Below are 12339 nucleotides of genomic sequence, written 5' to 3' on the forward strand. Positions count from 1 at the left end.
CTGGTTTTGCTCAGAGTATGCATTAGTTGCTTTGGACAGCAACTTTAAAGCTATGCCCTCCAGTCTTTAGTGTTCAAGAAGGAACTGCAGATGCTGGAAGATCGAAGGTACACAAAATTGCTGGAGAAACTCAGCGGGTGCAGCAGCATCTATGGAGCGAAGGAAATAGGCAACGTTTCAGGCTGAAACCCGAAGGGTTTCGGCCTGAAACGTTGCCTATTTCCTCCAGAAATGCTGCATGTCCCACTGATTACTCTTTCCTTCGCTCCATAGATGCTGCTGCACCCGCTGAGTTTCTCCAGCAATTTTGTGTACCCTCCAGTCCTTAGTTTAGTTTAGTTTAGAGATACAGCACGGAAACAGGCCCTTCGGCCGACCAGCGATCCCCGCACATTAACATCCACTGTGGACAATTTTTGCATTTACCAAGCCAATTAACCTACATTAAGCTACATTTTTGGGAATGTGGGAGGAAACCGAAGATCTTGGAGAAAACCCACGCAGGTCACGGGGAGAATATACAAACTCCGTTGGGATCGAACCCTGGTCTCCGGCGCTGCATTCGCTGTAAGGCAGCAACTCTACCGCTGCACCACCGTGCCTGCCCGTGAAATTCTTTGACACTTCCACCCTGTGGAAAAAGGTTCTGTGTCGACCCTATCTATGCCCCTCATCATTTTACATACTTGTATCATGTCTCCCCTCGACCTCTGGTGATCCAGAGAAAACAATCAAGTTTGACCAGTTCTCCGTATAGCGAAGACCCTCTAATTGTAATCGCAAAGATAGACACAAATTGCTAAATTAATTCAGCAGGTCTCTCTGGAGTAAAGGAATAGATGGTGTTTCAGTTCAGGATCCTTCTTCAGACTGACCCGAAACGTCACCCATCCTTTTTCCCCCCAGAGATGCTGCCTGACCTACTGAGTAACCCCACCACCACCCTTGCATAAATACACTAAGGTGAAGATGAACAAGAAGGTTGCACAGCGGTCGAGTTGCTATCCTGCAGTGCCAGAGACCCGGGTTTGCTCCTGACTACGGGCGCTTCTCTGTACATAGTTTGTTCGTTTTCCCCGTGACCTGCATGGATTTTCTCCACGATCTCCAGCTTCCTCCCACACTCCAGGTTTGTAGGTTAATTGGCTTCCGGTAAAAATAGTAAACTGTTCCTGGTGCGAGTAAGACAGTGATGGTATGCGGGGATCGCTGGTTGGTGCAGACTTGGTGGTCCGAAGCGCTTGTTTCCGTGCTGTATCTGTAAACTAAATTAAAAACGAAGTTGCATAAGGTTAGGCTACTCACCGCGGTGGAGAGTCTGGAAGCCAGGGTCATTTCCAAGTTACCCTTGAGACCGAGCAGAGCTGGGACGAGAATGAAAACCTCAGTCACCTCTTTAAATACACTCCAGTGCTGTAAGGGAAAAGAGAGGGTTGTAGTTCATTACTGGCACAGAGACATCACGTTCTACAGTTTTTTTATTTTTTAAACTGCTGTTTTTTTCCCCCTTTTTCCTTCCGCCCACAATATTTAACATGCAAAAGAATACGTGATTCTGTTCCATTCTGTTTGTAGTTTGTTTGATTGTTTTTTGCACAAAGCCAGCGAGCATTGCCACTTTTCATTTCACTGCACATCTCGTACGTGTATGTGACGAATAAACTTTGGACTTGACGCGATGGGTAATTCCTCAGCATCGACAGTTCTTCGGTTTTAGGATTGTTCAAGAAGGAACTGTAGATGCTGGAAAAAGCGAAGGTAGACAAAAATGCTGGAGAAACTCAGCGGGTGAGGCAGCATCTATGGAGCCAAGGAATAGGTGACGTTTCGGGTCACCCGAAACGTCACCTATTCCTTGGCTCCATAGATGCTGCCTCACCCGCTGAGTTTCTCCAGCATTTTTGTCTCCCTTCAGTCTTAAGATTAATTATTATACACGAAACGCAGGTAGCACCTCACGGTCCATTTAAAGTACGATCCACAAGAGCCACAAGAGACAGACGGTGCTTTTTAATAACCTTCTGAGAATGGATTCTACTTAGAAACATTGAAACTTAGAACGTAGGTGCAGGAGGAGGCCATTTGGCCCTTCGAGCCAGCACCAGCATTCATTGTGATCGTGGCTGATCGTCCCCAATCAACAAACCAGTGCCTGCCTTCTCCTCATACCCCTTGACTCCACTAGCCCCTAGAGCTCCATCTAACTCCCTCTTAAATCCATCCAGTGATTTGGCCTCCACTGGGCGGGGTGGAAGATTGCGACCTTCACGTGGTCCGCCCTCTTTCGACTAATGCAATCAACTCGACATGCACAAAAGGAAGATCAAATAGAACAAGTTGTCCAACAACTTTAGGCTGTGCAAGAAGAAGAAGCCTCCACTGGGCAAAAACATCACTTGGTATGTGTAGGAAGGAACTGCAGATGCTGGTTTACACCGAAGGTAGACACAGAATGCTGGAGTAACTCAGCGGGTCAGGCAGCATCTCTGGAAAGAAGGAATAAGCTACGTTTCGGGTCGAGACCCTTCTTCAGACTGGTGAGGAGATTTCGCAGTGGAACAGATGAATTGTGTGTGAAGGAACAGCATGTGCTGATCGGATGTTTTCGCAGCGGCGAAGCAGGCCTGCAGCCGCACATGGCTGCCAGCACTCCCCCGTGTCCCTCTTGGTTCTCTTGTTGAGGTGCAGATACAAAGCTTAGGGTGGCGCAGCGGTAGAGTTACTGCCTCAATTTGCCAGAGACCCAGGTTCCATCCTGACTATGGGTGCTGCCAGTAGGGAGTTTGTATGTTCTCCCTGTGACCACATGGGTTTCCTCTGGGTGCTCTGGTTTCCTCCCACACTCCAAAGACCTGCAGGTTTGTACGTTAATTGGCTTCTGTAATTTGCCCCGAGTGTGTAGAAGGACAGGGTACAGTGATCGTCGATCGGCACGGACAACGTTTCCACGCTGTATCTCTAAACTAAACTAAGCTTGTTTCTGTGCAGTGGAAAACATGACTTGCGGGGATAGCCGTCCTATTTAAAGAGTAATAATCTCAAACTCAATTACTCCGACAGCTGTTTAGAAAGATCTACCCAAGTCAGCCTTGTGCATCTTATTTCATTCTGCTGGCAACGAACCAAAGACATCCGAGGAAATCGAACGCCAGTGTTTGCAGCGGCAGGGTTGTGCGTTAGTAGGGAAGGCTGCAGGGAGTGGTGGATTCAGCCTGTTCCATCACGGGCACAGCCCTCCCCACCATCAAAAGCCTCAAGGAGTTGTCACCTACTGTCCAGCGTGGGTTTTCTCCGGGTGCTCCAGTTTCCTCCCACACTCCAAAGACATCCAGGTTGGTAGGCAAATTGGCTTGGTAAAAATAGGAAATTGTCCCCGGGGTGTAGGATCATGTTAGTGTACGGGGATCGCTGGTGGGCGCGGACTCGAGGGGCCGAAGGGCCTGTTTCCGCACCAAATCTCTAAAAACGTATGTTGTTTGGAGTTCCACCGACAACCAATTGGTTGAGTGGTTCCCCAATGCCAATCTCTCACTCAACGTCAACTAACTCAAGGAACTAGTGGTGGACTCCAGGCAGGGGAATACAGGAGACCACGTGCCAGTTTTCATTCAGTAGCAATGAGGAACTGCAGATGCTGGTTTACCAAAGAAAGACACAAAATGGCTGGAGTAACTCAGCAGGTCAGGCAGCACCTCTGGAGAACATGGACAGGTGACATTTCAGGTCGGGTCCTTCTTCCGATAGATTGTAGGGTCCCAACTTGAAATGTCACCCGTCTATGTTCTCCAGGGATGCTGCCTGACCTGCTGAGTTACTGCAACATATTGTGCCTTTCCCTCCCGTCCTTTCCCATCCCAGAAGCTGTCCCAATGATTTGTTTTTTGAATTTGTGATTGTATCTTTCTTCACCACCTCCTCACTCCCTGTTGGATTGCAACCTTGTCGTGGTCGGGGAGCTCGTGCGTCTCAGTGACCCCTAGAGCTACGCCAGCAGGAGATTCGTCTCCTGTTAGGATCTCCCATGCTGGACAGGTCGAAGGGTAAAGGTGAGACAAAGAGTGATCCACTGGTCCTCCAGGTTGGGGGTTGAGCACAGGGCCAACAACCCTGTCTCGTAAAACAAATCTGTTACGGAAACAGCAACTGAAGGAATTAACACTACTGAGTGGAGGATCTTCGTTGCTGCCCTACATGCCAGGAGGCAGAATAGGCAGTTACTAAGTAAGTCACCACCTCCTCTAGCAGTTCGAACCAAAGAACCACCAATCTTCGTGTCAAAAATCATAACTGTGACCTCCTTAAACCGTCTTTCCCCATCACCCGAAACCTGTGCCCTCTGGTTCTTGACCCCATAACTTCTGAACGTTTGAAAGATTCAGCCCATTGATCCACGCCGACCATCGATCACCCGTTCAGACTACTTCTATGTTATCCCACATTCCCACTCGCAACCCCTTGAGAGCAATTTATTGGCCAATTAATCTCCAAACCCACACGTCTTTGGGATATGGGAGGAAACTGGGCATTAAACAAGAATAAAACACGATCCTCCAGCATTTTGTGTCTATCTTCGGTATAAAATAAGATGGGATTGTTCCAAGGGCTAGTCGTGGCTCAATGGGTCGAGTGGCAATCAAGGAAAGATGAAATATAATATACCCCGAGCTTCAGAGTTTCTCCTCCATGTACATATCACGCAAGGACTGCCGCTGACAGCCTACTCCACTTAACGTCACCTACAATTGATATCGACATAAAGGAACAAAGGGCCACCAGTAACTGCTGTTACACAAAGTGAACCGCTTGATACTGTCACGCAACCTGCAATCCGAGGTCTCATCTGAGCAAGGGAAGCCCATTCAGCTCAAAACCCAGTTTCACCAACTCCCACCTCAGTGCAGGGAATGGATCTTGGTGGACATGGAGCAGTCCACCCCGCTCACTCCTTCCTCTCCCCGCTCCCACCCGGCAGAAGGTACAGAAGCTTGAAAGCGCACACCACAAAATTCCGGAACAGCTACTTCCCCTCTGTTATCAGGCTGGCGAATGGTCCTTCCATAAGCCAGGGTGCTGTCCGATTCACCTGGACATTGGGCTTTTGTCTAGGGAACTGTTGCGCTACAATGCTGAGAACTATCACAGCGCCAGAGACCCAGCTACAATCCTGACAGCAGGTGCTGACTATGCAATTTGCCCATTCTCCTTGCGACTGTGTGGATTTCCTCTGGGTGCGCCAGTTTCCTCCGACATCCCTAAGGCGTGCAAGTTAAATGGCTCCTGTAAATTGTTCCTAGTGTGTAGAATGGAATCAGTGCCTGGGTGATAGGTGGTCAGCACGGTCTCGAGGGGCTGAAGGGCCCGTTTCCATACTGTATCTCTACACTAATCTATATTCTGCACTGCATCTTCCCCTTTGCTCTACCTATTGTACTTGAGTTTAGTTTGATTGTTTTTCTACATTAATACTATACATAAATACAAAGAACTGCAGATGCTGGTTTACAAAACAAAAGGACACAATGTACTGGAGTAATTCAACGGGTCAGGAAGTGCCTCTGGAGGACATGGAAGGCAACGTTTTGGGTCAGGACCCTTCTTCAGACTGAGTGATAAGTGGATACAAGTAAGGGGGGATTTGATGGGCAGATGGGTGGACAAACAAAAGTGTTCCTAAGCACCTGATACTCTTGTTGTCCTGGTCAGACCGTTGAATGTTAAGCTCAGGAAGATAAAATCAGATCGAAAGCTGGCTCTGTCACATGAATTTCTTCACCTAGTTTTAGGCTTCCATTCAGCTTAGCTTAGGAATACAGTGTGGAAACAGGCCCTTCGGCCCACAGAGTCCGTGCCAGCCAGCGATCGCCCCAAACACCAGCACTGCCCGACACAATATGGACAATTTTACATTTATTCCAAGCCAAACCTGTATGTCTTTGGGAGTGTGAGAAGAAACCGGAGCACCCGGGGACAACCCACACGATCATAGGGAGAACGTACAAACTCCGTACAGACAAGCACCCGTAGTCAGGATCAAACCCGGGCCTCTGGCGTTGAGGCCGCTGCGCCACCGTGCCACCCTAAGCATTTCCAAAACAGGAAAAACAAATCAATTATGATTCAGTGCACCAGGTATGTATGTGCCACACTATACAGCACACCCAGCCACGTTGGGCAATGCCCGAACAAAGCAACCATTAGACGCCAGGGAGGAAACGCAGAGACCAACATTCCTATAACGTCCTTCATAACTCTTCCATTATGTCTGGGTGGGGCAGGCTTAGACTTTATTCCGAGGGCAGGAGAATGAGGGGTGATCTTATAGAGGCGTTTAAGATAACAAGGGGAACAGATATGGTAGATGCACAGAATCATTTACCCATAATAAGGAAATCAAGAACCAGAGGGTTAAACCATTGGTTTAAGGTGAGAGGGGAAAGATTTAATAGGAATCCAAGGGACATTTTTATTTTCCTCCCACTCAGAGTGTGGTGAGTGTATGGAACAAGCTGCCAGAGGAGGTAGTTGAGGCGGGTACTATAACAACATTTAAAAGACATTTGGATAGGAAAGTACCCAAAGATCCTTCTGTACATCAACGCAGTGTTGCTACTATCAGTGAGTTATGGACTTGGTCCACAAGATTTCTCTGTACATCAATGCTGTTTATGGGTCTTGCCGTTAGTCATAGTCCAATCCATTGAGCTCACAGCTTTGGGCACTGCCATGCTCCTGAGAATTAGAGGGCAGCACAGCACCGCAGCAGTAGAGTTGATGCCTTGCAGGGCCAGAGACCCGGGCTCGACCCTGACTATCTATAGGTGCTGCATGTTTGTACGTTCTCCCTGTGGCCACGTGGGTTTTCCCTGGGTGCTCCGGTTTCCTCCCACACTCCAAAGACATACAGGTTTCTTACCCATTTATAAAGTTATTAAGGGTCTTACCCTTAATAACTTTTCGTTTGACTCCTCCCATATCCTCCAAATACAAGGCGTAGCTACGGGCACGTGCATGGGCCCTAGCTATGCTTGCCTCTTTGTAGGGTACGTCGAACAATCCTTGTTCGAGGCAAACCGTGGCCCTATCGCCAAACTCTACCTCCGCTACATCGACGACTGCATTGGTGCTGCCACCTGCACCCGCACACAACTCACTGACTTCATCCATTTAACCACTAACTTCCATCCGGCACTCAAATGTCCAGCATTTTTGTCTACCTTCGATTTTCCAGCATCTGCAGTTCCTTCTTAAACACACAGGTTTGTAGGTTATTGGCTCCATTCAGACTGCCACTGTAGTTGGGATCGAACCCGGGTCACCGGTGCTGTCAAGCACCACTGTAAAGCACCTCTAATTACTATTGGAAGACACAAAATGCTGGAGTAATCAGTGGGACAGGCAGCATTTCTGGAGGAAATAGGCAACGTTTCAGGCCGAAACCCTTCGGGTTTCAGCCCGAAACGTTGCCTATTTCCTTCGCTCCATAGGTGCTGCTGCACCCGCAGAGTTTCTCCAGCATTTTTGTGTACCTTCGATTTTCCAGCATCTGCAGTTCCTTCTTAAACAGCATTTCTGGAGAGAAGGAATGGGTGACGTTGAGGTTCGAGATTCTGTTTCTGCTGCAGTCCCGCTGAGTTACCCTTTAGTGTGTCAACAGGTTTTGCTTTTTTATAAAATTGTGCACATTGAATATCCCACAATTTATTTTGGAAATAGTTCGAGGCCTTTCAGAGTTACTCCAGCATTTTGTGTCCATCTTCGATTTAAACCAGCATGTGCAGTTCCTTCCGGCACATTTTGTCTATTTATTATTATGCGTTTATAGCCTGCAAGGCTGCAGCAAGAAAACTTTTGTTCTGTTGCTGGTGTATATGACAACTATACATGCTCAAGACTAGTTCTATATTACGTGCTGCACTTTAGATTAGATTAGATTAGACTTTATTAATCCCCTTATTCAGGGGAAATTCAGATGTCCTTGCAGCACACTAACAAAAATACAACATAGCATTCAAGAAGAAATTCAACACCAAAACATCCCCCCACAGTGGAAACCACTGTGGGGGAAGGCACAAAGTCCAGTCCAGTTTACTCTGCTACAGTACCTTTCTAGGGGGGGGGGGATGACATTCTACTTTTCCCACCCTCGCGGCTTGGATCACCGCGACTAACGCGGGTGGTTCCCACTGCAACTGTCCACACTCAGCTGTTGGAACAGGAGTCAGTCCTGGGCAGACTTCCCCTGCCAATGGTGCGGCACATTCGGAGAGATTTGGCAGGCCGCCACCAGACTTACCGCATGCTGCGGACTGCGAGCCAGGAATGAAAGGTTCGAAAAGAAACCACACAAAACCACGAACAAGAACGACAAAAAAAACGCAGACGCTGCAAAGCCGAAATAAAACCCAGAGGGAAGTGGACAGGGGAGGTTTCCGAAGGTAGACAAAAATGCTGGAGAAACTCAGCGGGTGCAGTAGCATCTATGGAGCGAAGGAAATGGGCAACGTTTCGGGACGAAACGTTGCCCATTTCCTTCACTCCATAGATGCTGCTGCACCCGCTGAGTTTCTCCAGCATTTTTGTCTACCTTCGATTTTCCAGCATCTGCAGTTTCTTCTTAAACAGAGGAGGTTTCCGGTTGGGACCCTTCTTCAGACCGATAGAATAGAGCAGAGAACGGTTGAAGGGAGTTAAAGTGGCAGAAACAGTGGGGCAACAACCAGCAAGTGATCGGTGCACACACGTGGGACTGCATTGCTGACGTAACTCAGTGGGTCATGCAGCATCTCTGGAGAACATAAGTGGATAAAACCAAGAGAGGAATAGATCGGGTAGAGACTCTTGCTCAGAGTAGGTGAATCGAGGACCAGATGATATACGTTTAAGGTGAAGGGGAAAAGATTTAATAGGAATTTGAGGGGTAACTTTTTCCACACAAAGGGTGGTGGGTGTATGGAACAAGCTGCCAGAGGAGGTAGTTGAGGCTGGGACTATCCTATCGTTTAAGAAACAGTTAGACAAGTACTTGGATAGGACAGGTTTGGAGGGATATGGGCCAAATGCAAGCAGGTGGGACTAGTGTAGCTGGGACATGTTGGCCAATGTGGGCAAGTTTTGCCAAAGGGTCCCCAGTGTGTAGGATAGTGTTAGTGTGCAGGGATCGCTGGGCGCCTCGGACTTAGTGGGCTGCAGGGCCCGTTTCCACGCTGTATCTCTAAACTAAACTTTCTACGAGCCTTCTCCCCTTTACTGCATTAGTCTTTAGAATGGTCCCGACCCGAAATGTCGCCTGTCCACTGTGATTGCCGTGCCTTCATGGAGTTTGTTTGTTTGCTCAAGGCTCCGGCATCGAGGTTCGGGCCGAAACGTTGCCTATTTCCTTCGCTGCATAGATGCTGCTGCACCTGCTGAGTTTCTCCAGCACTTTTGTTTACCTCCGGCATCGATAGTCCTCGTGTTTCCCTTGTCCAACATGCAGTTTACATGGGGTGGATCCTTTTCTTCAACTCTTGGATAATTTTCCATGATACATTGTTAAAACAACAACTGCTGTGCTGCCCAGCAGTACTTAACTGAACTGGGCGGAGGAGCAAAGGAACAGAGGGCGGAGATTAAATAGCCTTAATCACACAGTGGAACTGTGCAGATGGTCAGGAAATTAAATTTGCTATTTGGCATTTTACACCACTGATAATCAACGTACAATCTGCCGGGAGATTTAAAAATTAAACCTTGGAGAAGCCTGGGAAACTTCATGCTTTCAATGGGGATTTAGTCCACAGATTTAGACTTTAGACCTTACCAGCGATCACCCTGTACACTATTTACAATTTTTATCGAAGCCAATTAACCTGTAAACCTGTACGTCTTTGGAGTGTGGGAGGAAACTGGAGTATCTGGAGAAAACCCACGCGGTCACTAGAAGAACGTACAAACTCCGTACAGACAGCACCCGTGGTCAGAATCGAACCCGGGTCTCTGGCGCTGTAATGCAGCAGCTCCAACGCTGTGCTACTGTGACTCTAAGATGAATTTCCAACAGAAAGATTAACGCTGCTCATGGCTGACTGGTTTACAGTCTCGTGAAAGTACATCTGCCAGTACGGTTTCTTCCCACACTCCAAAGTACATCAGGCTGCTTCTGGTACTTTGATTTACGTCATCAGCTCCTACAGTTCCATCAGGTTGAATTTAATAATCTCTGTCTCACCATATCCATGGTCCCTCAAGTACGACCCATTTGGCAACAAGGCCTTAGGCAGGTCAGAGATGGCAAAAGAAGGCAGACCTTCGAGAGTCAAGTGCAGGAAGGAACTGCAGATGCTGCTTTACACCGAAGATTGACACAAAATGCTGGAGTCACTCAGTGGAACATGCAGCATCTCTGGAGATGGAATGGGTGATGTTCCAGGTCGAGACCCTTCTTCAGACGGGTGTTAAGATATGTCTTAACACCCGTGATGCAGAAAAAATGTTCCTAATATTGGGGGAGTTCAGACCAGGGGTCACAGGTTAAGAATAAGGGGTAGGCCTTTTAGGACTGAGATGAGGAAAATGTTTTCACCCAGAGAGTTGTGAATCTGTGGAATTCTCTGCCTCAGAAGGTAGTGGAGGCCAATTCACTGGATGTATTCAAGAAAGTTGGATATAGCTCTTAGGCCTAACGGAATCAAGAGATATGGGGAGAAAGCTGGAACAGAGTACTAATTCTGGATGATCGGCCATGATCATATTGAATGGCTGTGCTGGCTTGAAGGCCGAATGGCCTACTCCTGCACCTATTTTTTATGTTTCTGTCTCGACCCAAGACGTCACCTATTCCTTCTCTCCAGAGATGCTGCCTGTCCCACTGAGCTAATCTTTTTTAGTCAAATATGTGATTAACATATGTATTGGGAACAGAACAATAGTATGTGTTTGCTGCAGTTTTACAGGGACATTAACAGAACAACATCGGCATGGTGGCACAGCGGCCGACCTGCTTCCTCACAACGCCAGAGACCCGGGATCAATCCCGACTACGGGTGCCGTCTGAACGGAGTTTGTACATTCCCTCTGTGACCGCGTGGGTTTTCACTGGGTGCTCTGGTTTCCATCCATATTCCAAAGCTGTGCAGTTTTGTCGGTTAATTGGCTTCTGTAAATTATCCCTAGTATGTAGGATAGTGCTAGTGTACGGGGATTGTGTACCGGCCGGTGTGCTAGTGTACGGGCCGGTGTGAACTCGGTGGGACAAAGGGCCTGTTTCCACACTATCTCTAAACTAGTCAGGGTTCACTACACGTTTAGGCTGAGATCAGGGTTGTACCTAGACAGTCATGTATTTTTGGAGTTACCAATTTTAGCAAGAATGGAGACAAATATTGTATGCTCAGATAGGCTTTATAAAATTCCAGTTATTCATTGAGCATGGAGTTCTTTCTGATCAAGGTTCATTCTTTGTTAAAGCAATAACACAACAAGCGATGTTGCATCCAACTGGACTTCCCCAGGGATTTTCCAATTGAAACTTCTAAAGGCAGTCTGAAGAAGGGTTGCGACCCAAAACATCACCTGTTCCTTTTCTTCAGAGATGCTGCCTGACCCGCTGAGTTACTCCAACTTTTTGTGGGTTTTTTTTCAATTGATCCGATAGATTTGCTTACATAAATACACTTAATAACGAATTAATTAATTCTGAATGCAGTGAGATATGTTCAGAATGTAACAACAACGTGCATGTCCAAATTCCTTGTTTCTTGACACTCACGGCACAGGAACAGGCCCTTCAGTCCGTGTTGTCGATACCAAACATGATGGCAAGAGCATCTTCTATCTAAAAGCCTCTTATTATATCTGCCTCCACCACCACCCTTGGCACACCTTGGCATTCCAGGCACCCGCCACACTCTGTGTAAAAAAAAAAAAAACCTTCCCCGCACATCTCCTTTAAACTTTGCCCCTCTCACCTTAAAGCGACGCCCTCTAATGTTTGATTCTTTGTTCCTGTGGAGAAGGTTCTGACTGTCTACCCAATCGATGCCTCACCCACAACCTCTGGCAGTTCAGAGAAAACAATCCAAATCAGTCCAACCTCTCCCTGTACGTAATACACTCTATTCCGGCCAGCATTCTAAAGGTTCAATGGTTCTTTATTAGTCACATACACCAATTGGTGTAGTGAAATGTGTATTGCTAATGCAGCACATAAAAAAGAAAACAACCTAACAATAATAAAGAAATTTAACATAATAAAAACTTCCCCCCACAATGCTTCCCACAGGTGAACACAATTGACATTAATGGAGCCCCTATTGTCAATTACAAAAGCATAATTGGAACTACAAAGATTGTGGAAAGACA

General features: G+C 47.3%; 1 protein-coding gene across 1 annotated transcript in view; it reads right to left on the reverse strand.

Moving 5' to 3' along the window:
- The window catches only part of LOC129708904 (solute carrier family 41 member 1-like), a 38323-nt gene that overhangs the window by 17709 nt on the left and 8275 nt on the right, over nt 1–12339 (reverse strand). Inside the window, exon 3 of the mRNA XM_055654957.1 lies at nt 1306–1413. Coding sequence (XP_055510932.1) covers nt 1306–1413 — 108 coding nt within the window. The remainder of the gene's footprint in view (nt 1–1305; nt 1414–12339) is intronic.

The sequence above is a fragment of the Leucoraja erinacea genome, chromosome 24 (genome assembly GCF_028641065.1).
Source record: "Leucoraja erinacea ecotype New England chromosome 24, Leri_hhj_1, whole genome shotgun sequence".
Classification (NCBI taxonomy): Eukaryota; Metazoa; Chordata; class Chondrichthyes; order Rajiformes; family Rajidae; genus Leucoraja; species Leucoraja erinaceus.